General features: G+C 50.7%; 1 protein-coding gene across 1 annotated transcript; it reads left to right on the forward strand.

The window, feature by feature from the left end:
- Positions 1-245: 245 nt before the first annotated feature.
- Crabp2 (cellular retinoic acid binding protein 2) lies at positions 246-6,135 on the forward strand. The gene is made up of 4 exons (XM_048357074.1): positions 246-457; positions 4,536-4,714; positions 4,903-5,019; positions 5,674-6,135. The coding sequence occupies exons 1-4, from the start codon at positions 388-390 to the stop codon at positions 5,722-5,724; spliced, it is 417 nt and encodes a 138-aa protein (XP_048213031.1). The 5' UTR covers positions 246-387; the 3' UTR covers positions 5,725-6,135.
- The last annotated feature ends 17,259 nt before the right edge of the window (positions 6,136-23,394 follow it).

Consider the following 23,394-nt stretch of genomic DNA (forward strand, 5'->3'; position numbering starts at 1 on the left):
CGCCACCCGAGGGCGCGCGCCCCTTCTGCTTCCCCCACTGGCCCGAGGGCAGGCTATCTCGGCTCCCAGAGACCCTCAGGCTCGCATACAGGATTAGAACCAGAGACTGGGTTGGGGGCGGCTCCGGGGAGACCCCCCCAGGTGGGGTACGAAGGCGGAGCGGGAGGCGGGGCCACCTCGTTCCTGGGCAGGGGCGGGCCGGCTCCCGGTATAAAAACTGCCCGCGCGGGAGCCCAAGCCGGCTCTGGCGTTGTCCTCCAACGTGTCCTGGTTCCCGAGAGTCTCGGGAGTCTGCAAAGGCAGCAGCAGGATATTTTTCGACTAAAGGACTCAGTGTCCAGTGCTCTAGCCGAGGAACCTAAGGGGACCGCCATCCACACTGCCACCATGCCCAACTTTTCTGGAAACTGGAAGATCATCAAATCAGAAAACTTCGAGGATATGCTCTTAGAGCTGGGTAAGGCGGGTTTTGAGCGCTCAGGACGGGCAATGGAGATACTAGGATCCTTGAAGATGGGGAGGTAGGGACCAGAAACTTGAGACCAAATCAACGGCGGCGGGGTGTTAATGGGAGTTGGAGCCTACATTTATAGAAGGAGAATTGAAATGGACCGATCGTCTGGGTCCCGAAACACTGGACCTGGCCGCCTAAAATCTGCTTTTTCCAGTGGGGCGCCCACCAAGTGCCGACTCTAGCGGCGACTCAGAGCCTGTGGATCAAGTAGAAACCAGAAGCATGGGAGGTTGGTCTGTGGAGCAGGGTGGCGGGTCCTACAGCCCTGACCCGCGGTCAGGGCACCTGTCTCTCTTGCAGTTTAGACACTGCTGCTGGGAAAGCTTCCACATCCAGGCCAGGAACCTGGGTCCTGACTCCGCTGATCCCTTAGGAGACGTTGCAACTCCCTCCCCAAGCCCTCCGCCGCAGAAACCTAATCCCTGGGGCAGGGTCTTTACGCCGCAGCTGGCTCCGCCCACCAGGTGGTCCAGCGCCGCGAAGCATCCCCCGGGGCCGCTCCTTCCCCCTTCTGCACTTTCCATTTTCTCCTCACCACTCCACCCCACCCCCATCTGTGAGACAAATATTTTCCTACTGCAGGCAGCTCCGGAGTCCTAAAGTCACTGGATAATTATCACTTTCTTGGATTTCAACAAATGTCTTTGTGTGAAACCCCAATTCTTTCATTTCCAAAAGCCGAGGTTCCTGCCTCTCTTTCCAGCCAGAGACCAGCTGTAGCCCATCTGTGTGTGTAGGTCCATGATGTGTGTAGGTCTGGGGGGGGGGGGTGTGGGGGGAGAGAGCTGAATCCATTCAGACTGCCTTTTGTGCTCATAACTTTCTTGCCCCCCCCCCCCCATTGCTGCCTCCTGGGGGGGGTGGGGAACCAGGCTAGAGATTGGTAAAGAGGAGAGCGCCAGGAGTCCCTGATTGGGGAAACATCTGGGACGAGGTGGGGAAGGTTATAGACCTCAACAAGTGGGAACAGCCTAAGCCTAACTACTGCTTAGCACACTTGTGCATGAGTGTGTGTGCTTGGAAAAATCAAGGGTCTATAGAATAAGTCTAAACCTAAAAAGAGTGCAGTGTTAGCAGTGTTAGTTCTGCCGGTCATCTAACCACAATGTGAATCTTTCTTACTCTGCTCTTGCTGAAAAGAAGGATCAAAGCGTAGAAATTTTCCTTTTAGGAAATCTATTTGCCACTCCCTTCCCCAGCTGTTCTGGATTCTGCCCTGAGGTGGTGGCCTGGCACACCCCCAGGCCCCAGCTGGAAAGTAAGAGCCAACCCCACTGTCTGTCTTCAGGCTGTTTGTTCTCTCTGCAGGGTCTCTCAGAGCCACGTGTCCTCCTCAGGCCCTGCTAAGGGGCAGATTGAAAACAGACCCTGTAGACAAACACTGTCCTGTGTCAGCCAAAGCCTCTGAGCCAGGCCTCCAGCGCCACAGGCACCAGAGGCTGTTGGGTAGATGTGTTCTCTGAATCCAATCTTGCCTCTGCAGACACCTCAGCTCCTTCTTGCCCCTAATCCTATTCTTGGGTTCTATCTGGTGGGGAGTGCTCAGTAGTGGGGGCTATTTATTCCCTCTGAGGTGTGACAGCCATGTGTCTGTTCCGGTCACAGGAAAGATGGATGTTAGATAGCGGAAGGACTTCCCAGGTAGAAAGAGTGAAGTAGCTTCTTTATCCAAGAAGATATGGTGACGTATGTCTCCTAACAAATCCAGTGGGCTTGGAGACCTCAGGCATTTCTCCCCGGACTTACACCAGCAGCCTAGAAGAGGGGTCCTGGGGCTCCCGAGTGGCAAGGCCTCTTCCCTCTCCCTTCTGTTTGAAATAGGGTGATTCTGCTTTGGTGCTGAGGGAAATGAAGGTTTGTTTCTCTAGGAACCCAGACCTGCAGAAGGCCCAGGAGTTTGGCCAGCTCAGCCCTCCTCCCTTCCCTTGTTGTACAGGGGGTAGGAGGTGGAGCATAGACAATTGGGCTCCCTCCTGCTTTTCCTGGCAGAGAGATGCCAGTCCTTTCTGCCTATTTTTCCTAACAGGGGCCAAAGGAGGAGTCTAAGCTGGGAAAGGACACAGGGGTACCCAGAGACTGAAGCCACAGAAGCTGAATGAGATGGCTGCTGTTCTCTTCTCTCTTCTCAGGAAGAACAGTTTCCTTGAAAGGAGGGGGGAGGGCACAGAATCAGTGGAAAACAGGTGAAAAAAGTACAGCAGCAGAGCCCACGGGCTACACTGGATACGGATGAAGTGGGCCACGCAACGGGTGGAGCTAGGAGGGACAGAATGGGAGAAAATGAGGGGCAGATGATACTACGCCAAAGGAAGGAAATGTACTTATTACCTGCAGTAACCCCATGGTATATCACCCCTAAAACAACAATCAAGTAATTTTTAGTGTACTTGGAAAAACCTCAAAAAGAAAGAAGAGGGACACAGGAACTTTCTAGAAAGGCTAGTGAGTCAGAGTGTTGGCTTTTCCTTTCTTTTTCACTTTTTTGTTTTGTTTTGTTTTATGGTGGTGGTGGTCCTGGAGCTTGAACTCAGGGCCTGGGCACTGTCCCTAAGCTTTTGTGTTCAAGGCTACTACTCTTCTACCACTTAGAGTCAGTTTTGGAGTGGTTACTGGGTGGCTCACATCTGTAATCTTAGCTACTCAGGAGGCTGGGATCTGAGGATAGTGGTTCAAAGCCAGTCTGGGCAGAAAAGTTCCCCCAAAGACTCTTATCTCCAATTAAACGCTCATAAACCAAAAGAGGAGCTGTAGCTCAAGGTATAGAACTGTAGAGTGCTAGCCTTGAGCTAAAGAGCTCGGAGACAGTGCCCAGGCCCTGAATTCAAGCCCTACAACTGCCAAAAAAAAGTCTTATGGAATTTTCTGCCTGGACTGGCTTCAAACTGCAATCCTCAGATCTCAGCCTCCTGACTAGCTAGGGTTGGCTACAAATATGAGCTACAAGTGCCCAGCTCCTTTTCACTTTTTTCCTCCTGTCTTGGGGCTTAAACTCAGAGCCTGGGCACTGTCCCAGCTCTTCTTTTTGTTTTGTTTTGTTTTGGTTTTTTTGCCAATCCTGGGGCTTGAACTCAGGGCCTGAGCACTGTCCCTGGCTTCTTTTTGCTCAAGGCTCTACCTCTTGAGCCGCAGCACCACTTCCGGCTTTTTTCTATATATGTGCTGCTGAGAAATTGAACCCAGGGTTTCATGTATACGAGGCGAGCACTTTACCACTAGGATATATTCCCAGTCCCTCTTTTTCACTTTTTAAGCAGTGAAAATAATATTAACAATGACAACAGTTGCCAATTTTCTGACAGGTTAAAGGTGTGCCAGGCACTGGTTCTAGGTTCTAAACACACATTTCATTCAGTAAATTTGAAGAAATGTTTCTGTTGTACCATTGAGGAATCCGAGGCTCAGAGAAGTTAAGCCATTTGCCCAAGGTCATCCAATCTGGAAGGGGGCTTGGGGAAGGAGAAATCACAGCTTCCTGGATCTGACTCCAGAGCCCCTGGCTTCCCCTGCCTGCTAGCTACTCTGTAGAAACAATTACTGATATCTTTTCTCTGCTGAGAATCCTGCTCCTTGTTTGGGAGATGGGTAGAGATTGGGCAAATGAACACCTGCCGAGCACCAGAAAGGGTGGGTAGTTAGGGCAGGAGGGAATTAGCCTCTACTTTCCAGGTGTGCCCTGCATATGGGCATAAGGAAAGACATAGTGATGAAAGTTCCCAAGCCAGGATAGATGAAAGGCCAAACGGAGGTAAGAAGAGCCATGATGAACCTGGAGCAGAATATTTGTATGTGTGTTTGGGGGGAGGGGAGGCTGGATTAAATTGCCCCTGAGAATTCTGGGAATGAAGATCTGGGATTTAAACCCCTATCCATCTGATAACTCAACAGAGGTGGGGCCATAGCTAGGAGCAGGACTTCCAGGGGACCTCCTCCTGAAGCCTATCACCTTTCACACCCAGATCTCCTCCTATGTTCTTTCCTGCTGCCAGAGTGTGAGGCAGGTGTCCCTTCTTCCTCCCCATAGGGGTGAACATCATGTTGAGGAAGATCGCCGTGGCTGCAGCCTCCAAGCCAGCAGTGGAGATCAAGCAGGAAGGGGACACATTCTACATCAAGACTTCTACTGCTGTGCGCACCACAGAGATTAACTTCAAGATCGGGGAGGAGTTTGAGGAGCAGACGGTGGATGGGAGACCCTGCAAGGTTCCTTCCTGACCCTAACATCCATGACCGCGCCTCTCGCATGCCACTGTTCATCTAGCTTTCCTAAGTGCTTTTCTCTGTTCCCCATGAAGAAGTCCCTGAGAAAACAGCACCTGTCTGTTCCCTATCCCACTCACTGGCTTGGCCTCCATGATGAGTTCAGCTCACTTGGCCCCGCTTCCTTACAGAGTCTGGTGAAGTGGGAGAGTGAGAACAAAATGGTCTGTGAGCAGAGGCTTCTGAAAGGAGATGGCCCCAAGACCTCCTGGACCAGAGAACTGACCAATGATGGAGAGCTGATCCTGGTGAGTCCCACCCACTCCTAGCCACTAGCAAAGCTCTGCTGCCTTTGCCATTTATCTGGGAGGATCCGGGGTGTAGGAGGTTCAAGAGCAGCCATGGCTGGTCTTCCCATCCTTTTGATCGGGCTGGCTGGATAAGACTACACCATCCATATCCCATACCATGTGAATGAGGAATGGTGGTCCTTGCCAGGCATGAAGGTATATGCCTGTAATCCCAACTGCTCTGATGATGAGGTAGGAGGACTGAGGTCTGAGGCTACCCCCAGAGAAATGCATGAGATCCTATCTGAAAAACAGACTGTAAAGATTGGAGCCATGGGCTCCATCTGGAGAGCATTAACTTAGTAAGTGCAAAGCCCTGAGTTCAATCCCTAGAGTAGCACTAAAAATACAAAAAAGAGAGAGAAATGGGGTCCTTTTTGTGTGCAACAGATATACGCTGGGGGACCTCCCTTGGCTTGGCTCCTGCTTGATTTGCTGTCTCCTTCCAATGATACTTGGACATTCTGGGACCAGTTCCTTCCTGTTTGGACCCGGAGGCCAGGCGATGCCTGGATGGAGGCGATGCCTCCATCCTTCTCCCCCAGTGTCAAAGGCCAGGTCTCCCCCATGTCCATGTGCCTTGCAGGCTAACAACTACTTCTGTCCTCCCAGACCATGACGGCAAACGACGTTGTGTGCACCAGGGTTTACGTCCGAGAGTGAGCAGCCATGGCCCAAGAACCACCTGAAGCCTACCCACCCACCCACCGCTTCACAGACTCATAGAAACCACCCTCCCTTGCACCCCCCTCTTGTAGGTTAGCTTTCCCTTTACCCCCTCACTCCTGCGGGCTGCCGCTGGGATCCCTCTTGTAGGGACTTTTGTTTTTTGACCACTGCCCCCTCCTCTTTTGCCACCTGGAGAGGGGCAGATTGCAAGAGCCCAGACCCCACCCCTTCCGCCATCACTCCCCTCCTCCAAGCCTGAATCTAGCTCCACACCAGCCTAGAGTGGGGGACTCTTCTTTCCTCCAAGGAGGTGCTGAGTAAGGAAGATTGTCTTTAATTTCTACTCTTTGGCCCTGTAGCCTCCACGATTTAGAATATTTATTTGTTAATTTTATTAAAATGTTAAAAAAAAAAAAAAAAAAAGAAGTCTCTGGCTCATTGGGCTGGGGTAGGTAGCTAAGCGGCCGAGTTCAGCCTTGCCTGAAGTGTAGTGTGAAATGCAGTGAACTCACCTTCAGCAGCTGGGAGGGGAAAATAGCCTCCTCATCTCTGCTCATTTCCCTCCATCTGTGTTGAGGGCATCAGCATCCTCCCCTTCCTCTTCTCCAGCCCCCCAGCCCCGGAACCCACATCTCCTCCTCATGGTCGCCCAAGCGCACTGAGCTCTGGGGAGGAATTCCATCTTCCGTGTTTTCCACAGTGTCTGAACAGCATCCTCCTCCAATTGTCCCTGCCCTCCTCCAGCCTCGACCTAGGGCTGCCCTACACCTGGCTTCGGCCTCCTACATGGTTCCAAATGAGGTCATCAACACCCATGGGCTGGCCCGGCTCCTGACTGGGTCTCTGGGAGAAGCCTCCTGTCTGTCAACACCCGGTGTGCTGTCCTTCCTCCCTGCCCCCAGATCTCCCACATGCTCTTTCCACCCCTGGCTTCCCCGTCTTCCAGGCCCTTTGGATCCTGCCCCCTTCCCCCGAGCCTCTGCACTTGGGTCACACTGTTGCCCCCAACTCTATCACTGTCTCCCTCAAAGTCCCCTCCCCCCCATGCACTGCCCCCTGTCCTCGGTGCCCACCTGTTTCACACAGCAGCAGCTTCCAGCTGGCCCGCCAGTTCTGCTGTCCCACCATGGCCAGAAGGTGAAATGATTCGCACAGGTGTAGGAAGAAGAGGAGTACAAAACCTGGTTCTGCCACTTGGGAGTTGTGTAACCTCAGGCCAGTTAGCTTCTCTGAGCCTTTGTTTTCACTGAAGGCGGATGTTCCACCGCTTGAGTCACAGCTCTACTTCCAGCTTTTTTGATGGCTATTTGGAGAGACTTTCAGACTTCTCTACCTGGACTGGCTTCCAACTATGCTCCTCAGATTTCTGCTTCCTGAGTAGCCAGGATTACAAGCATGAGCCACTGGCACTGGCTTTTTCTTTTGGAGGGAATAGTATGCACGCATATTATAATATTTTCTTTATATAGCCATTGGTTTTTAGGCACCTCAGCTGATTCCACAGTTTGGCGGCTGTGAACAGAATTACAATAAACTGGGTATATTGATGTATTTTCCTTGAGAAATATGCCAACAAGTGGTATGGAAGGGTCATAGGTAGGTCTGCTTTTAGGGTTTTTTTGTTTGTTTTCTTGAGAACTTGTAAACTGATTTCCATAGTGGTGGTCCTATTTACATTTTCTTTTTTTTTAACATTTTTTTTTTTTTTTTTTTGGCCAGTCCTGGGCCTTGGACTCAGGGCCTGAGCACTGTCCCTGGCTTCTTCCCGCTCAAGGCTAGCACTCTGCCACTTGAGCCACAGCGCCGCTTCTGGCCGTTTTCTGTATATGTGGTGCTGGGGAATCGAACCTAGGGCCTCGTGTATCCGAGGCAGGCACTCTTGCCACTAGGCTATATCCCCAGCCCCTTTTTTAACATTTTTTAAATTTAAATTTATTTATTAATTAAACAAAATTTTTTTGATAAGGTGTTGTGCAAAAAGGGTACAGTTACATAGTAGGGCAGTGTGTACATTTCTTGTGATATCTTATACCCTGTTTTTCTTTCCTTTCCCTAGGTCAGGCAGGCATATATACATTACCCAATGTACCAAGAGCATATACAGTAGCCACGTGGCCTACGCCAAAGAAAATTCGCCTAGGACTTTAAATGTAATGTCGACATTAGACAATATGTCGACAGTAGTCTTATAAGAACGTACATGCATAGCACTATTTACATTTTCACCAGCAGTGTGTAAGGGTTCCTCACCCACATTTCTCATCCTTGCCAGCATTTGCTGCCATTATTTTCTTTTTTGCCAGTCCTGGGGCTCGAACTCGGCCTCAGCGCTGTCCCTGAGCTTCTTTTGCTCAAGGCTAGCACTCTACCACTTGAGCCACAGCGCCACTTCTGGCTTTTTCTGTTTATGTGGTACTGAAGAATCGAACCCAGGGCATGCTAGGCAAGCACTCTACCACTAAGCCACATTGCCAGTCCCTGCCATTGTTTTCTTGATGACAGGCATTCTGACTGCAATAAAATAGTTTTATTTGTTTACTTTATGCAGGGGGAATTGATGGCACTTGTGTTTGAAATCAGGACCTTATACTTGCCCAGCTGGTGCTTTACACTTGACCCACATCGCCAGCCCTGCTTTTTGCTGGTTGATTTAAAGGTTGAATCTAGTGTAATTTCTACCTGGGCTGGCTTTGAACTTCTATCCCTTAGCTCTCAGCCTCCTGAAAAGCTAGTATTCTAGGGAAGAGTCACAGTAAGGAGCCATATGGTAGTTCTGGTTTTATTTATTTATTTATTTATTTTTGCCAGTCCTGGGCTTGGACTCAGGGCCTGAGCACTGTCCCTGGCTTCTTTTTTGCTCAAGGCTAGCACTCTGCCACTTGAGCCACAGCGCCACTTCTGGCCGTTTTCCGTATATGTGGTGCTTGGGAATCAAACCCAGGGCTTCATGTATATGAGGCAAGCACTCTTGCCACTAGGCCATATTCCCAGCCCATTTTGTTTGTTGTTTTTTTTTTCTGGTCCTAGGGCTTGAACTCAGCGCCTGGGCTCTGTCTCTGAGCTTTTGTGCTCAGGGCTAGTCAGTACTGTACCACTTGGGCCATAGCTCCACTTCGTGCTTTTTGATGATTAGCTGGAGGTAAAGAGTCTCATGGACTCAGATCTCAGCCTTCTGAGCAGCTAGGCATGAGCACTGACACCCATTGATTTTCAGTTCTTTTGTGACTAGGAATGTTGGGCATTACTTCAGATGATCTACTAACCATTTATATTTCATATTTCAAGAGGGCCTCTTTGAGCAAAGAAGTTGGAGGCCAACAACATAGTGAAAACTAATCTCAAAGAGAAAAGTGATCTACTCTGCAATTCTGCTAGTATGATATGTCAAAACATAATTTTATGGGAAAAGCAAAGGGCCTGGAAAGCAGGGCAGGGCAGTGCCGTGGCTCAGTGTTAGAACACATGCCTGGCATGTGCAAAACCGTGCTTCCTTCCTGGGCACACAAAAACATAAAGTAAATCAAACAAGAAAGGAAACAACGACAAAAGAACCTTGTTATGTCCAGAATAAAGTCAGAGCTGGTATTAAGGACCCTTTCAGACATGGCCTTGGTGGCTCACACCTATAATCCTAGCTACTCAGGAGGCTGAGATCTGAGGATCACAGTTCAAAGCCAGCCCAGGCAGAAGAGTGCCCAGGAGCCTCTTATCTCCAACTAACCACTCAAAAACCAGATGATAATGTGGCTCAAGTGGTAGAGCTCTAGTCTTAGCACAAAGAGGCTCAAGGACAGTGTCCAGGCCCTGAGTTCAAGTCCCACAAAAAACAGAAAGACAAAGGAAGAAAGAAGGAAAGAAAGAAAGAAAGAAAGAGGGAGGGAGGGGGGAATGAGGGAGGAGGTAATAAACAGTACAAGAAATGTACCCAAGGCCTAATGAATGAAACTGTAACCTCTCTGTACATCGCTTTGATAATAAATAAGAAAAAAAAAAAGAAAGAAAAAAAGAGAAATGGCTTTAAGCCAAGTGCCAGTGACTCACACCTATAATCCTAGCTGTTCAGGAGGCTGAGATCTGAGAATCATAGCTCAAATCCAGCCAAGACAAGAAAGTTTATTAGACTCTTACCTCCAATTAACCAGCAAAAAGCTGGAAGTAGAGCTGTGGCTCAAGTGATATAGAATGCTAACCTTAAGCAAAAAAAAACAACTAAGGAACAGTACCCAAGTCCTAAATTCAAACCCCAGTACCAACTCACACAAGCACACACAAGTCATGACCTCTCCTACTTCCTGTGTTTGGCTACTTCCACAAGGCTCACCACCCTCTCCACCCACTGGCACTCAGTGCTTCTCCCAGCTTAGCTTCCTGCATAGCCCGAAGCAGCCTCTCCCTCCATCAATGTCTGCACTGACGGTCCCTGGTCATGCTTCGTGGCCTCTGTGGCAGGTGAACCTCCACTTCCTGCCAGGCCAGGGTGCCTGAGGCTAGGACTTCCCAATTCTGCCCCATGAGGGTACTCGTGCTTCAGAAGACAGAGGCCCAGGGCTACAGAGAGAGAGAGGGAGAGAGAGGAGAGGCCTTCAGAAGTGAGACCCCCACCTCTCTCCCTGAGCATAGGGTGAGGGAAGTGGGAAGCTCTTCCATTGACTCATCCAATCGTTGTTTTCCAAGAGCCTCCTAGGAACTGGAAACCTAGCTAGATTCTAGGAACACAGAAAAGAGCAAAAGTGAACCAGCTCCCCAGCCTTCTGGGGCATGAGGGGAAATAGATCTTTATTGTGAAGAGATGGAACCTTGACAGATAAATACACTTAGGAGAATGGCAAGGAGGAAGGGGAAAAGAATGATAGGAGATGAATGATTTCGTAAGATATTGAAAAAATAGATATAAAACCAGCATAGAGAATGTCAATGAAAGCTATTGATCAATGGGGTCTGGGGGAGGGGGGCTTTGTGTGTGGGTTACTAGGAGGAGGAGGTTGAGCTAGCAGGGAGGAGAGTTGAATACTGTTGAAATAGATTGCTTGCAATTATGACAACAGAACAATGAAACCTATTGAGATGGTTTGGGGATGGGGGAAGCAAAGAAGGAACAGGAATAGAGGGGCTGAGATGGATTGGAAAGCATTGTGAACATGTGTGGAAATGCAACAATGAACCCCTCCATAATAATGTAAGCTAAAAAAAAAAGTGCACATAAAAAGTAACTACAGGGGGCTGGGAATCTGGCCTAGTGGCAAGAGTGCTTGCCTCCTATACATGAAGCCCTGGGTTCGATTCCTCAGCACCACATATATAGAAAGTGGCCAGAAGTGGCGCTATGGCTCAAGTCGTAGAGTGCTAGCCTTGAGCAAAAAGAAGCCAGGGACAGTGCTCAGGCCCTGAGTTCAAGCTCCAGGACTGGCAAAAAAAAAAAAAGTAACCACATAATTGCTTATTATGGTAAGTGTTATAGTTACGGAGGGAAAGCATAACCATGAGAAACAGAGCAAACCTTGTCCTGAAGGGACTTGGACTCAAGGCCTTTCGATCTCACAGCTGTCATTCTACCATGTGAGCCACACTTCCACTTCTGGCTTTTCACTGGTTAACTGAAGAGGCTCTCAGATTTGTCTGCCTGGTCTAGCTTTGAACCACAATTCTAAGAACTCATACTCCTGAGTAGCTATCGTTAGAGGCCATCAACCACCAGCTCACAGGGTAGAGAGGAATGGAGGTGCCAGGAGAAGAGGTGTTTAGAAAATATGGGGAGTACTGGGTACCCGTCGCTCACGCCTGTAATCCTAGCTACTCAAGAAGCTGAGATCTGAGGATCAGGTTCAAAGCCAACTCGGGCAAGAAAGTCCGTGAGACTCTTATCTCCAAGAAATTACTCAGAGGGCTGGGAATATGGCCTAGTGGTAAAGTGTTCGCCTCATATGCATGAGGCCCTGGGTTCGATTCCCCAGCACCACATATGTAGAAAAAAGCCAGAATTGGTGCTGTGGCTCAAGAGGTAGAGTGCTAGCCTTGAGCAAAAAGAAGCCAGGGACAGTGCTCAGGCCCTGAGTCCATGGCCCCAGGATTGGCAACAAAAACAAAACAAATAAACAAAGAAACTACTCAGAAAAAGCTGGAAGTGGTGCTGTGGCTCAAGTGATAGAGCGCTAGCCTTGAATACAAAGAGGCTCAGGGACAGTGCCCAGGCCCTGAGTTCAAGCCCCAGGGTGAGCAGAAAAAAGAAAAGAAGAAAGAAAATGTGTGTGTGTGTGTGTGTGTGTGTGTGTGTGTGTGTAAAGGGCAGAGAGTCTCGGCTGTGAAACAGAGAAGCATGAGGGTGGGGGGGGGGGGGTTGGGAAGGTAGGGGCATGGAGATCCCACCACAGGAGTGCTATGAGGCTGGCTGGCTGGTCAGGGCTGGATCCTGCAGAACCTGAAGGCCTTCCTGCCCTGCCTGTTTCTTATTTTACTCTGAAAGCAACGAGGGAGGGGAGCAATAAGAAGCCACCAAAGGATTTTTTAAATGGGGTAGCATTTATTTGTATTTTTAGGCATTCTTTTTATCTGCCAGGTGGAGATGGATTGGAAAAGAAAGAAAGAAAGAAAGAGAAAGAAAGAAAGAAAGAAAGAAAGAAAGAAAGAAAGAAAGAAAGAAAGAAAGAAAGAAAGAAAGAAAGAAAGAAAAGGTTGCTGCCGGAGGCTGGTGGGACACCTGAGGAGGGAGTGGAGAGAAAGGTGGTGGACGGCTGGGAATATGGCCTAGTGGCAAGAGAGCTTGCCTCCTCCACATGAGGCCCTGGGTTCGATTCCCCAGCACCACATATACAGAAAACGGCCAGAAGTGGCGCTGTGGCTCAAGTGGCAGAGTGCTAGCCTTGAGCAAAAAGAAGCCAGGGACAGTGCTCAGGCCCTGAGTCCAAGGCCCAGGACTGGCCAAAAAAAAAAAAGAGAGAGAGAGAGAGAGAGAGAGAAAGGTGGTGGAGGGTGCAGAGAACCGTGGGAGTGGATACCGAGATGCACGAGGCCTCTATGGGAGGAGATGGGTGAAGGGGCCTTTGAGAACGACCTTGAGGCTTCTGGCTTTGCTCACTGTGAGGCTGGTGGCACCATTTTCAGAAATGGAGAAATGAATCCTGTGGGTTGGCTGCAGTGCTGATTTCTCTTCCTTCCTTCTTTCCCTTCCTTCCTTCTTTCCTTCCTTCCTTCCTTCCTTCCTTCCTTCCTTTCTCTCTCTTTTTTTCTTTCTTTCTTTCTTTCTTGCTTGCTTGCTTTCTTGATTTTTTTGTCAGTCCTGGGTCTTGAACTCAGGGCCTGAGCACTGTCCCTGGCTTCTTTTTGCTCAAGGCTAGCACTCTGCCACTTGAGCCACAGCGCCACTTCCGGCTTTGTCTATATATGTGGTGCTGGGGAATTGAACCTGAAAGCATATGTCTTGGCCATCCCAGAAGACCATGTGGAGATAATCACAGACAGGAGAAGATTCTTTTTTTTTTTTTTTTTTGGCCAGTCCTGGGCCTTGGACTCAGGGCCTGAGCACTGTCCCTGGCTTCTTCCCGCTCAAGGCTAGCACTCTGCCACTTGAGCCACAGCGCCGCTTCTGGCCGTTTTCTGTATATGTGGTGCTGGGGAATCGAACCTAGGGCCTCGTGTATCCGAGGCAGGCACTCTTGCCACTAGGCTATATCCCCAGCCCTAGAGCTGATTTCTTGTTTGAATCCAGAAGCATTCAGCATCTCCATGTGAACCCTGGCTTCGTCTCCTCCTTTCCGAGTCACCTCTGTCCACCTCGTCCATCCTGGACTCCCAGCTGGCTCCTCATCCAGGCTTCCTGCCACACTGTTCCCTTCCCTCCTTATCCTGGCTCCCCACTCTGCCCAGACTCCTGGACCCAGAACTGTTTGGTCCAGAGCATCCTTGGGAAGGAGATTATTGAGAAAGGCAGAGAGAGGAAAGCTTTCTCTTTTTCCTGGGAGGTCCCTAGGAGCAGGTGCTACTTGTGAAACTGGGGGTGGGGGGGCCTCCCTGAAGGCAGAGGCTGGGCTCCCTGAGAACAGAGCTAAGGCTGCTCCTCTTTCCCCTTACCCTGGGCTCTGCATCTCCAGGACTTGCCTGCCTGCCTGCCTGCCTGCCTGCCTGCCTGAGGTGACAGGGAAGTTACTCATGAGTAGGGAGATTGAATCAGGGAGGAGCCACCTCTTCCTGCTGTGCAACCGTGAGAAAGTTCCTCCAGCTTCCCACCTCTGGGAGGCCTTCTTGGGTTGCCCTTCTATAACCTAAGTCTTTTTTCTTACTTCATTTGGGAGAAAATCCCCAGAAGCTCCCGTCCCTGGCTGGCAACAAGTTCTGTGTGTACAGAAGTTTCTCCTCTCTGAGGACCAAACTTCAGGTTCAACCCCAGGAGAGGCGGAGATATCTTGTGTAGCCACCACAGATGCTGGGGCACAGGCTGGCAGCCAGGAGGCCACAGACAAGGCCACCAACAGAAACTGGCTGACCCCTGGGGTATAGAAGCTGACACACATGGCAGGGACGCTGCCAAGCACCAGGGAGTCGGCACCAATATCTCCGAGAAACTGAGGCAGATGCAAACCTCCTCCTCCCTGCCCCCAGAGACAAGGGTATGCAGTCAAGAGGCTCATTAATGACAAACCCCCAGGATGCCAGGCATGGATGAGACCAGGGAGGACCAAACCCAAGATTCAGTGTCCCTTAGGGGTCGCTGGCACCAGGGGTAACTGAATGCTTATGTGTGGTAGAAGGGCCAAGTTCTAGGAGCCCCCACAGGAGGGAAACAGAGCCAGAGAGAGCGAGAAAGCCCTGACAGAGAAACAGAGACAGAGAGAGATGGAGTGAGAAAGTCCCGATAGAAAGACAGAGACAGGGAGAAGACATACACAGAGGGGAGAAGACAGTGAGAAACGCAGAAATGAGAGGACACACCCAAAGAGAGAGGCTTAGGAGAGACAGACCTGGAAGGAGAAGGACAGAAAGGAGAAGGAAAGGCAGTCAGGGAGAAGAAAAAAGGGAGGGCCAGGGACTCAGGAGAAAGCCCGGAGATCCGGACCCCAGAGGGCTGAGGTTGTCAGGGAGGGCAGGAGAGGAAAGAAAGGGCCCCAGTGATGGGGGGTCAGGGGACAGTGGGTATGCTGGCCAGGCCTTCTGACCCCCCAGGCCCTCTGACCTCAGGTCCTAACAAAGAGCTGCCTAAGGGGCGCAGCAGACACAGATAGATGGGGCCAGGGAACCAGGCCCTTTGTGGCGGAAGGATGAAAGGAGCAGTGGCTTTAAGGACAGTCCTCTGGGGTCCCCAGTCCCTCCCCCCAGTGACCTCTGGAGCCTCAGTGCTGCTGGAGGATGGGGGAAGGGGGAGGGGAAAGACTAAGTCCAACCAGGTATTTCTCCTGGCTGGGCCATCTGTCCCACCTGAGCAAGAGGAGGGACAGGGCAGGGAAGGGGTGAGGGACCAGGGCCACTCTTCACGGAAAGTGAATACCCACAGCACCAATCAGATGCAGACAAGCAAAGGGCATGTGCCAAACCAGGGAGGGCCCAGCAGAGACGGATGAGAAGAGGGGTCCTCCAGCCAGGTCTGCCCACTTCCTGGGGCCTGGCACTGTCCTCCTGACCTTTTGGCTTCCTCTTGCCCTGTCCCCATTGGCACTGCCCGCCGAGAAACCAGTTCTGTTCGTGCCCTGGATAAGAATCTCTGGGCTGGGCTCTTCCCAGCCGGCTGCAGAAACCTGGCAGACCGACAACGCCCCGCCCCAGCCAGCAGCCAAGATCTCTCCGACAGGCCCTTCCGAGGGCCCCCCCCCCACCCCTGGCCCCTTCCTCACAGTCTCTCCCACAGTCCCTCCTTCCTCAGGTGCAGCTGTGGCCTTGGTCTCTCCTGCTTCTGGGGAAGTCCTGTGGAGCCTCCTCCGGCTCCTTCCTCCTCCAGGCAGTGCCTCCTGTGTCTAACCTCCTCCACAGACTCATCCCCAGCCCCTCAAAGGGTCAGCCACCTCTGGCCTCCTTGGACTCTGTCAGGCCAGGTGTTTCTCCTCCCGCCTCGACTCCATTTCCCATCAGCGCGGACCTGAGCCACCTCTGTCCCTTCCCCCAGCTCCTCATAGCTGCTCTGATCAATAGCCCCCGAGGCAGGTTGGCCCCTGCACAGTCCCTGGCACTGAAGGGGGTCGGCTGAGATAGGGCTGACCCCACTTAACCTCAGCTCCTGGTCTCCTCTGGAGCTATCATTCATTTCCCATGACATTCTGGCTCTGTTCTCATCCCCTGGAGCAGAGCCTCCCGCTCCTCCGCGAAAAGGACTTTCAGAGGTCATCGGTTCCTTCCTTCTTTCTTTTTTTCTTTTCTTTCTTTCCTTCCTTTTTATTTATGTGTGTGTGTGTGTGTGTGTGTGTGTGTGTGTGTGTGTGTGTGTTGCTGGGGTTTTTAACTCAATGCCTCAGGCCTGTTGGGTTTGCTTTCTTGTCAGGTGCTACACCACCTTTTCTTCTTCTTCTTCTTCTTCTTCTTCTTCTTCTTCTTCTTCTTCTTCTTCTTCTTCTTCTTCTTCTTCTTTTTCTGGTTATTTTGGAGATACGATTCTAACAAACTCTTCCATCCAAGCTGGCCTCAAACTCCAGTCCTCTAGGTCTCAGCCTCCAGAGTAGGTAGATGACAGCATGAGTTACCAATGCTGGGCTTGGTTTCTTTTTGTTTTGAGGCAAGGTCTCACTGTGAAGTCCAGCTTGACCTCGGACGTATGATCATCCCACCTCAGCCTCCTGAGTGCTGGGGTTCTAGGTGCCCACCATCACACCCAGCCTAACCGTCCTTCTGTCTCTTCCTAAAATGTCTGCCTTACCTCTGTCTTTTCCAACACCCTAAAACCTCAGGGTGCTCCTTGTTTCTATTCCAGACAACTACAGGGTCCGCAAGCTCCCAACTTCCCCCTGGGATCTAGCCACTCACATAGGAGTCGAAGACACCACAGCCGAGAGAGGAACATTCTAAAAGTAGGTAGGGGCATCCATTGGGAGCAGTCTAGTCTGCCTGGCTCACACTCCCACTCCTTGGGGTGAGCCGGTGTGTCAGGCCAGGCTGAGACCCAGCTAGTGACTCAAGCTGGAGCAGCAGGCCACAGCTGTGCAGTCCTGGGCCCTGAGCCCTCCCTTCCCACTGCCCCTTGGTGGAATCTTAGAAGCTGGAAACTCTAGAACCAGACAAGCGTCCCAGAAGGAAGGGATCTGGAGGATTGAGCCTCTCTTTTGTGTGAGAAGAAACCACATTCAAAATGGACCTTAAAGGGGGCGTGGCTGGCTCTTGGTGGGGGAGGGTGGGGGGGTCACCCAGGCAACAGGAAAATCATGAGTGACATAGGAGGGCCCCGGCAGGCTTAGTACAAACCAGCTTTGTCCCAAAGGTGTCCTCGGCTCCTCCATCTCCTCTTTCTTTCCAGCTGGGGGGAAAGCCCTGGGTTGAAAAGAAACGTTGGCTTTTGCACACTGACTGCCCACTGGCCACTGCAGTGGGCAAGCCTTCGCCCTCCCCTGGGAGGCCTGGCCAGGTGTGGGGCCCCCCAGGCTGAGGTTTCAGGAGGAGGCTGAGGTCGAGGGGATGCTGGGCCCGTCCACAGCTGCCTAGGCAGTAAAAGCCACCATGCCCTGGCCTTACCAGGGGAGAAGGGGTCTGGAAAATTCCTCAGCAGTCCAACCTGGTCCCTCAAACTAGATCAGCTTCAAAGAAGGCCTGAGAAGAGCCAGGCCAGCCCATACCAGGTCATTCACACACAGACACAAAGTCTTTACTATTTGCAGGGGTTTCTTTTGGCACTACTGGAACTTAGTACTTTTTGATAGTACTTTGAACTCAGGTCTTTCACTTTCTTTCTTTTTTTTTTGTTTGCCAGTCCTGGGGCTTGAACTCAGGGCCTGAGCACTGTCCCTGAGCTTCTTTTGTTCAAGGCTAGCACTCTACCACTTGAGCCACAGCGCCACTTCTGGCTTTTTCTGTGTATGTGGTACTGAGGACCCAGGGCTTCATGCATACTAGGCAAGCATTCTACCTACTACTAAGGCACATTTCCAGCTCAGGTCTCAATTTCTAGACTGGTATTCTAACACTTGAGCCATGCCTCCAGTCTGGCATCTTGCTGGTTAATCAGAGATGGAGCTTCTTGGACTTTTCTGCCCAGGCTGGCTTTTTGAATTTCAATCCACCAGCTCTGGGTCTCCTGAGTAGCTAGAATTACAGGCGTGAGCTACCACTGCCTGGCCGTTTGCAGGGACTGACGTCCACTTGGGGGGGCCCCGCCTTGGGTAGGTCAGCTGCATTCATTCCCTCCACAAATGGTTGCGGAGCCTCAAGTGTGGGCCTGACACTCTGTCAGAGATGGTGACTCCCTGACTCAGAGCTTCGGTCCGCCCAGCGTCCATCAGGAAACATGCCTGAGCTCCCACTAAGAGCAAGCCATGGGCTCCCGCCCCTCTGCCCCTCCGCTCCAGAGCCAGGGTGGCCTTGTGCAGGGCAGGGTGACCACCTCGAGCCCAGGCACCCGGCAGGATGCCAGCCCCACCTCAGCCAGGTTCAGGCTGCCTCCTGGTCCTGGGCTTCTGTGACCCCCTCCTCCAGCCCCTTTCTCATAACTGGGATGGAGGCTCAATCTTTCAGGGGAACCTTCCTGCCATTGTCCTTCTGTCAGCACAGTCCCCACTCAACTCCGAGATCAGCCCAGGGATTGTGGGAACACAGAAGCAGAAAAGTGAGGTCATCACGTCTAGCACCCCCAGCTCTCCGGGCATGAATACAACCCAGCAGAGGCTCAGGACGCAGCAAGAAGGAGACTGTCCACCTCCTGCAATTCCCTCTGACTCATTCGTTCCCAAAATGTGTCTCCATTCCCCTGGGAAGTCCTTCAGAAGGGCTAACTTAAGTGCCTCCTACTGTAGCTTCAGCTGAAACTCACAGGACACCCTCCTCTCCTCTAGGACCCAGGATCTGCAAAGAGGAGTAGTGAAGGCACCCAAATAGGAACGCTGTTTCCATTTGTCCCATTTTTCTGTCTTCTCCTTCCCCTCATTCTCTCCCTTTCCCTATTCTCTCCTTAATCCCCCACTCAACTCACAACCTGGCTAGAAGCCAGCATTGTTCCTGCCTGCCTGGCTCCCTTCTCCCCTCCTCCTTCCCTCCCGGATTCTCCCAGCTAGCCCAGGGGGCACCAGGCTGCCCAGTTCCTGCAGCAGCTGCCCTAACTGGGGGCAGGGCAGGTCAGGGGACCACTCTTGCCTTATCCTTTGTCCTTCTAGTCCTCACGGATGGTCTCCACCCAGCCCACAAGCTGGGGGGCTTTGGTTACAAAGCATTACATTTAGTGCTGTAAGTTCAGGAGAGAAACAGAACTGTCCCCAGCAACCTAGACAAAGAGCACCCCCCCCCCTCCCTGGGACCCTCAGCTCTTCAGGCTTGCCCCCCCCCCCGCCCCAAAGTATTCGCTTAAATTCTCTCATCAGTCCAACCCACCCTGGACTTTGCAGGAAGACAGTTGCCCCCGCCCCCCACCCCCCAGACCCATAAATGAAGTAGGAGGGAGAGGCTCCCTCTCCTGGCTCCATCTAGTGGTGTCTAGAGGTATGACACTCAATTTTAGGGACTGGAAGGAGCCAAGGCCCTTCCCGTGGCTCAGGGATGAGGCTGGACTTCAGAACTGCCCTGAGGGGGAGATGTGGACAGAATTCACACTTCTGCAGTTGGTCTGAGTTCTTGGGCCCCTCTCCTACTTGACTAGGGAAGGGACTGGTGGCTAACAGCCTACTGCATCTTCATCCCCACTGTCCCATGGCATTGTCACGTCCCACAAATGCAGTAATCCGACCGGGATAAATTTCTAGGCCTCCTGCTTTGACCCTGAACCCCAGTGGGGACGGTGCAAATTGATAGTGCACAAACGGCAGCTGCAGAGAGGCTCGGGGGCTTCTGTATAGTCCTAGATGGCCAGAGTGCCTCGTGTTAAGGAAGCCATGAGCAAGGGTCTCAGAAGGCATTGCTCAAGAAAGATAGGATGTGTTCCTGAACATCTCCAAGAACAAGGCGCTCTCGCCCTCTGGTGGCAGCTGCTCCAGCCGGGGCTGGAATACATTCCTGAAGCATCCTTCCTTTTGTCTGGTTCTATTTCCTGGACCCACTTAAAGATGGTCTGGCTGGCCTCCAGTGGCTCACGCCTATCCTTGCTACTCACGAGGCTGAGATCTGAGGATTGCAGTTCAAAGCTGGCCTGGGCAGGAAAACCTTTGAGATTCTTATCTCCAATTATCTAAAAAGCTGGATGTGTTGCTGCTGTGGCTCATATGGTAGAGCAAAAAAGTCTCTGAACAGCACCCAGGCCCTGAGTTCAACCCCAGAACCAGTACAAAAAAAAAAAAGAAAGGAAGGAAGAATGGAAGAAGGAAGAATTAGAGAAAGGCTTGGGGTCCTTTAGCTGGAGTCCTTAAGACTTACGGGTTTAAGATGACCCTCTCTAAGCTATCTATTTGTTTTGAAATATTGCATATGTTTTATCAGTGAAGAAATATATCATAAACTGTAGCTTAGTGTGGTAGCATAAGTGATGGCTCTAATTCCAGCTACTCAGGAGATGAAGACAGAAAGATCACAGTCTGAGGCCAGACAGGAAAAAAGGGTGAAACTTTTTTTGTTTTGTTTTGCCAGTCCTGGGGCTTGAACTCAGGGCCTGAGCACTGTCCCTGGCTTCTTTTTGCTCAAGGCTAGCACTCTACCTCTTGAGCCAAAGCGCCACTTCTGGCTTTTTCTATATATGTGGTGCTGAGGAATCGAACCCAGGGCTTCATGTACATGAGGTGAGCACTTTACCACTAGGCCATATCCCAGCCCAAGGGTGAAAATTTTTTTTTTTGAAAAACTAAAATGAGCCAGGTAGTGGTGGCTCATGCCTGTAGTCCTAGATACTCAGGAGGCTGAGATCTGAGGATCACAGTTCAAAGCAAGCCTGGGAAAGGAAAGTCTGAGACTCTTACCTCCAATTAGTCACCAGAAAACTAGAAGTGGAGCTGTGGCTCAAAATGGTAGAGTGCTAGCCTTCAGCAAAAAAGTTCAGGGACAGTGTCCAAGCCCCAAGTTCAAGCCCCACAAGTGACAAAGAAAGAAAGAAAGAAAGAAAGAAGAGAGGGAGGGAGGGAGGGAGGAAGGAAGGAAGGAAAGAAGGAAGGAGAAAGAAAGGAAGGAAGGAAGAAAAAACTAAAATGAAAAATAACTGGGGCATGGTTCAAGTGGCAAATTGCTTGTCTAGTACTAAGCTCTGGGTTCAACTTCCAGAACCACAAAAAAAAATCCCTCAAAGCAACAACAAACAAACAATCCCCCCAAAAACTGCCTTGAGTTCAACCCTTAGTAATGCCAAGATGGACAAAAAAAGTATTTTTTAAATTTATTCCACATGTGTTTCTCAATGACACTGGTGTTTGCAGGGTTTTGAGCTTTTATAGACATGGTATCTACGGTGTGTGTTTTACTACAGCTCCCCTCTCCCCCACTTAACATGATATCCATGAGACTGATCCATGTTGATATATTCCCACAGTTGTACACTGAATGATCAGAACTCACGGCAGTAAGAAACCAAAGCCCTCACGATATCAGGATGATGTGAGACAACACAAACTCATTCTACTCTGTTTGTGGGAAAGCTGAGTGGCAGGACCTTTTCTTTTCCTTTCCTTTCCTTTTGCCAGTCGTGGAGTTTGAACTCAGGGCCTGGATGCTGTCCCTGAGCTTCTTTTACTCAAGACTAGTGCGCTATACCACTTGAGCCACAGCCCCACTTTTCAGCTTTTGAGTGGTTAATTAGAGATAAGAGTCTCACGGACTTTCTTCCTGGGCTGGCTTCCAACTATGATCCTCAGATCTTGACCTCCTGAGTTGTTAGGATTGTAGGCATGAGCTACTGGTGCCCAGCTAAGGCCATTTTTAAATTTTTATTTATTTATTTATCGGTCATGGGGCTTGAACTGCAGGGCCTGGACGCTGACTCTGAGCTTCTTTGTGCTCAAGGCTAATGCACTACCATTTTACACCACAACTCCATTTCTGGTTTTTGGGAGGTTAATTGGAGATAAGAGTCTCACAGGGACTTTTCTACCCGGGCTGGCTTTGAACTGTGATTCTCAGGTCTCATCCTTCTGAGTAGTGAAGGTTACAGGCATGAGCTATCAGCGCCCAGCTAGGGACAATTATTCAATTGAAGTAACACTATCCATTGAAATAGAAGATGTATGGTCTGTACATGTGACTGGAAAATGACCCCATGTACAGGTGCACTGGGAGTTAGGTAAGAATGTTTACAGTAGCTGGGTACACGATCTCTCTCTCTGTCTCTCTCTTATTTCTATCTCTTTTGCATGTATTCTGACACCATGGCTTGAACTCAGAGCCTCAAATTTTTACTTCACTTTTTCAGTCACAGCTGGCTCCCTACCACTTTAGCCATGCCTCCAATCCAGGATTTTGCTGGTTATTTTGGAGATGGAATCTCTCAGACTTTTCTGCTTGGGCTGGCTTTAACCTGCAATCCTCCAGATCTCAGCCTTCTGAGTAGCTAGAATGACAGGCATGGGCCCTGGTGCCTGGCCCTGTTGATTCATTTTCTTGTATTGACAGCCAATCTGGAACCCAATACTAGAAATCAAAGGACTTAGCTCCCACCAGCAGAGGGCAGTGTTCCTACTGGGATCAGATAGGTGCTCAGGTTGCATTCCACAGCTGAAGAAGCTGAGGTTCCCGATGCTTCCAGGGCCTGCACTCCAAAGTCTTTCCACTGTGGGTTGTATATTCAGCCAGTGAACACCCAATGGGAGCTTACCAAGTGCTGCCAAACCAGACATCAGCTCCTTCCCAATGTGGTAGCCTGAGCTCAGGCCCCTAATCCAGCTCCTGCCCAGCTCCACCTGCTATCAGTTATCGTCTACCCCTTTCCTCCCAACAATTGGGTAGGTGGGTGGTGGTGGGATAGGAAAGCTAAGGTTTTTGTTGTTGTTTGGTTGGTTTTGGTCAGTCATGGGGCTTCAACTCTGACTCTAGGCGCCGTCCCTGAGCTTTTCTGCTCAAGGTTAGCACTCTACCACTTTGAGTAACAGCTCCACTTCCAGTTATCTGGTAGTTAATTGGAGATGTGTCTCTTAAGACTTTCTGGCCCAAGCTGGCTTTGAACCATGATCCTCAGATCTCAGCCTCCTGAGTAGCTAGGATTATAGGCGTGTGCTTCCAGCACCTGGTTTTAGGAAGGCTAGATTTTTGTTTTGTTTTGTTTTGCCAGTCCTGAGGCTTGAACTTAGGGCCTGAGCACTGTCCCTGGCTTCTTTTTGCCGAAGGCTAGCACTCTGCCACTTGAGTCACAGTGCCACTTCCGGCTTTTTCTGTGTATGTGGTGCGGAGGACTCGAACCCAGGGCTTCATGTTTACAAAGCGAGCACTTTACCACTAGGTCATATTCCCAGCACACACACACACACACACACACACACACACACACACACACACACACACAAACTTGAGAAGATTTTAAATCCAGACTTGGTCATCTCTAGCTCCAAGTCTCAGGTGAGATGATAGACAGAAAAGGAGGGATGGTAAAAATTTACTAAGTTTCCCTTGGACTCAACCTCCTCCAGTCGCCTTTTTTTCTGGGGA

This window comes from Perognathus longimembris, chromosome 11 (assembly GCF_023159225.1).
Source record: "Perognathus longimembris pacificus isolate PPM17 chromosome 11, ASM2315922v1, whole genome shotgun sequence".
Taxonomy (NCBI): Eukaryota; Metazoa; Chordata; class Mammalia; order Rodentia; family Heteromyidae; genus Perognathus; species Perognathus longimembris.

Coding starts and splice junctions, on each gene's coding strand:
- Crabp2 (XM_048357074.1), top strand. CDS start 388: ATGCCCAACTTTTCTGGAAACTGGAAGATCATCAAATCAGAAAACTTC. Junction 458..4,535: donor GGATATGCTCTTAGAGCTGG/GTAAGGCGGGTT, acceptor TCCTCCCCATAG/GGGTGAACATCATGTTGAGG. Junction 5,020..5,673: donor ATGATGGAGAGCTGATCCTG/GTGAGTCCCACC, acceptor CTGTCCTCCCAG/ACCATGACGGCAAACGACGT.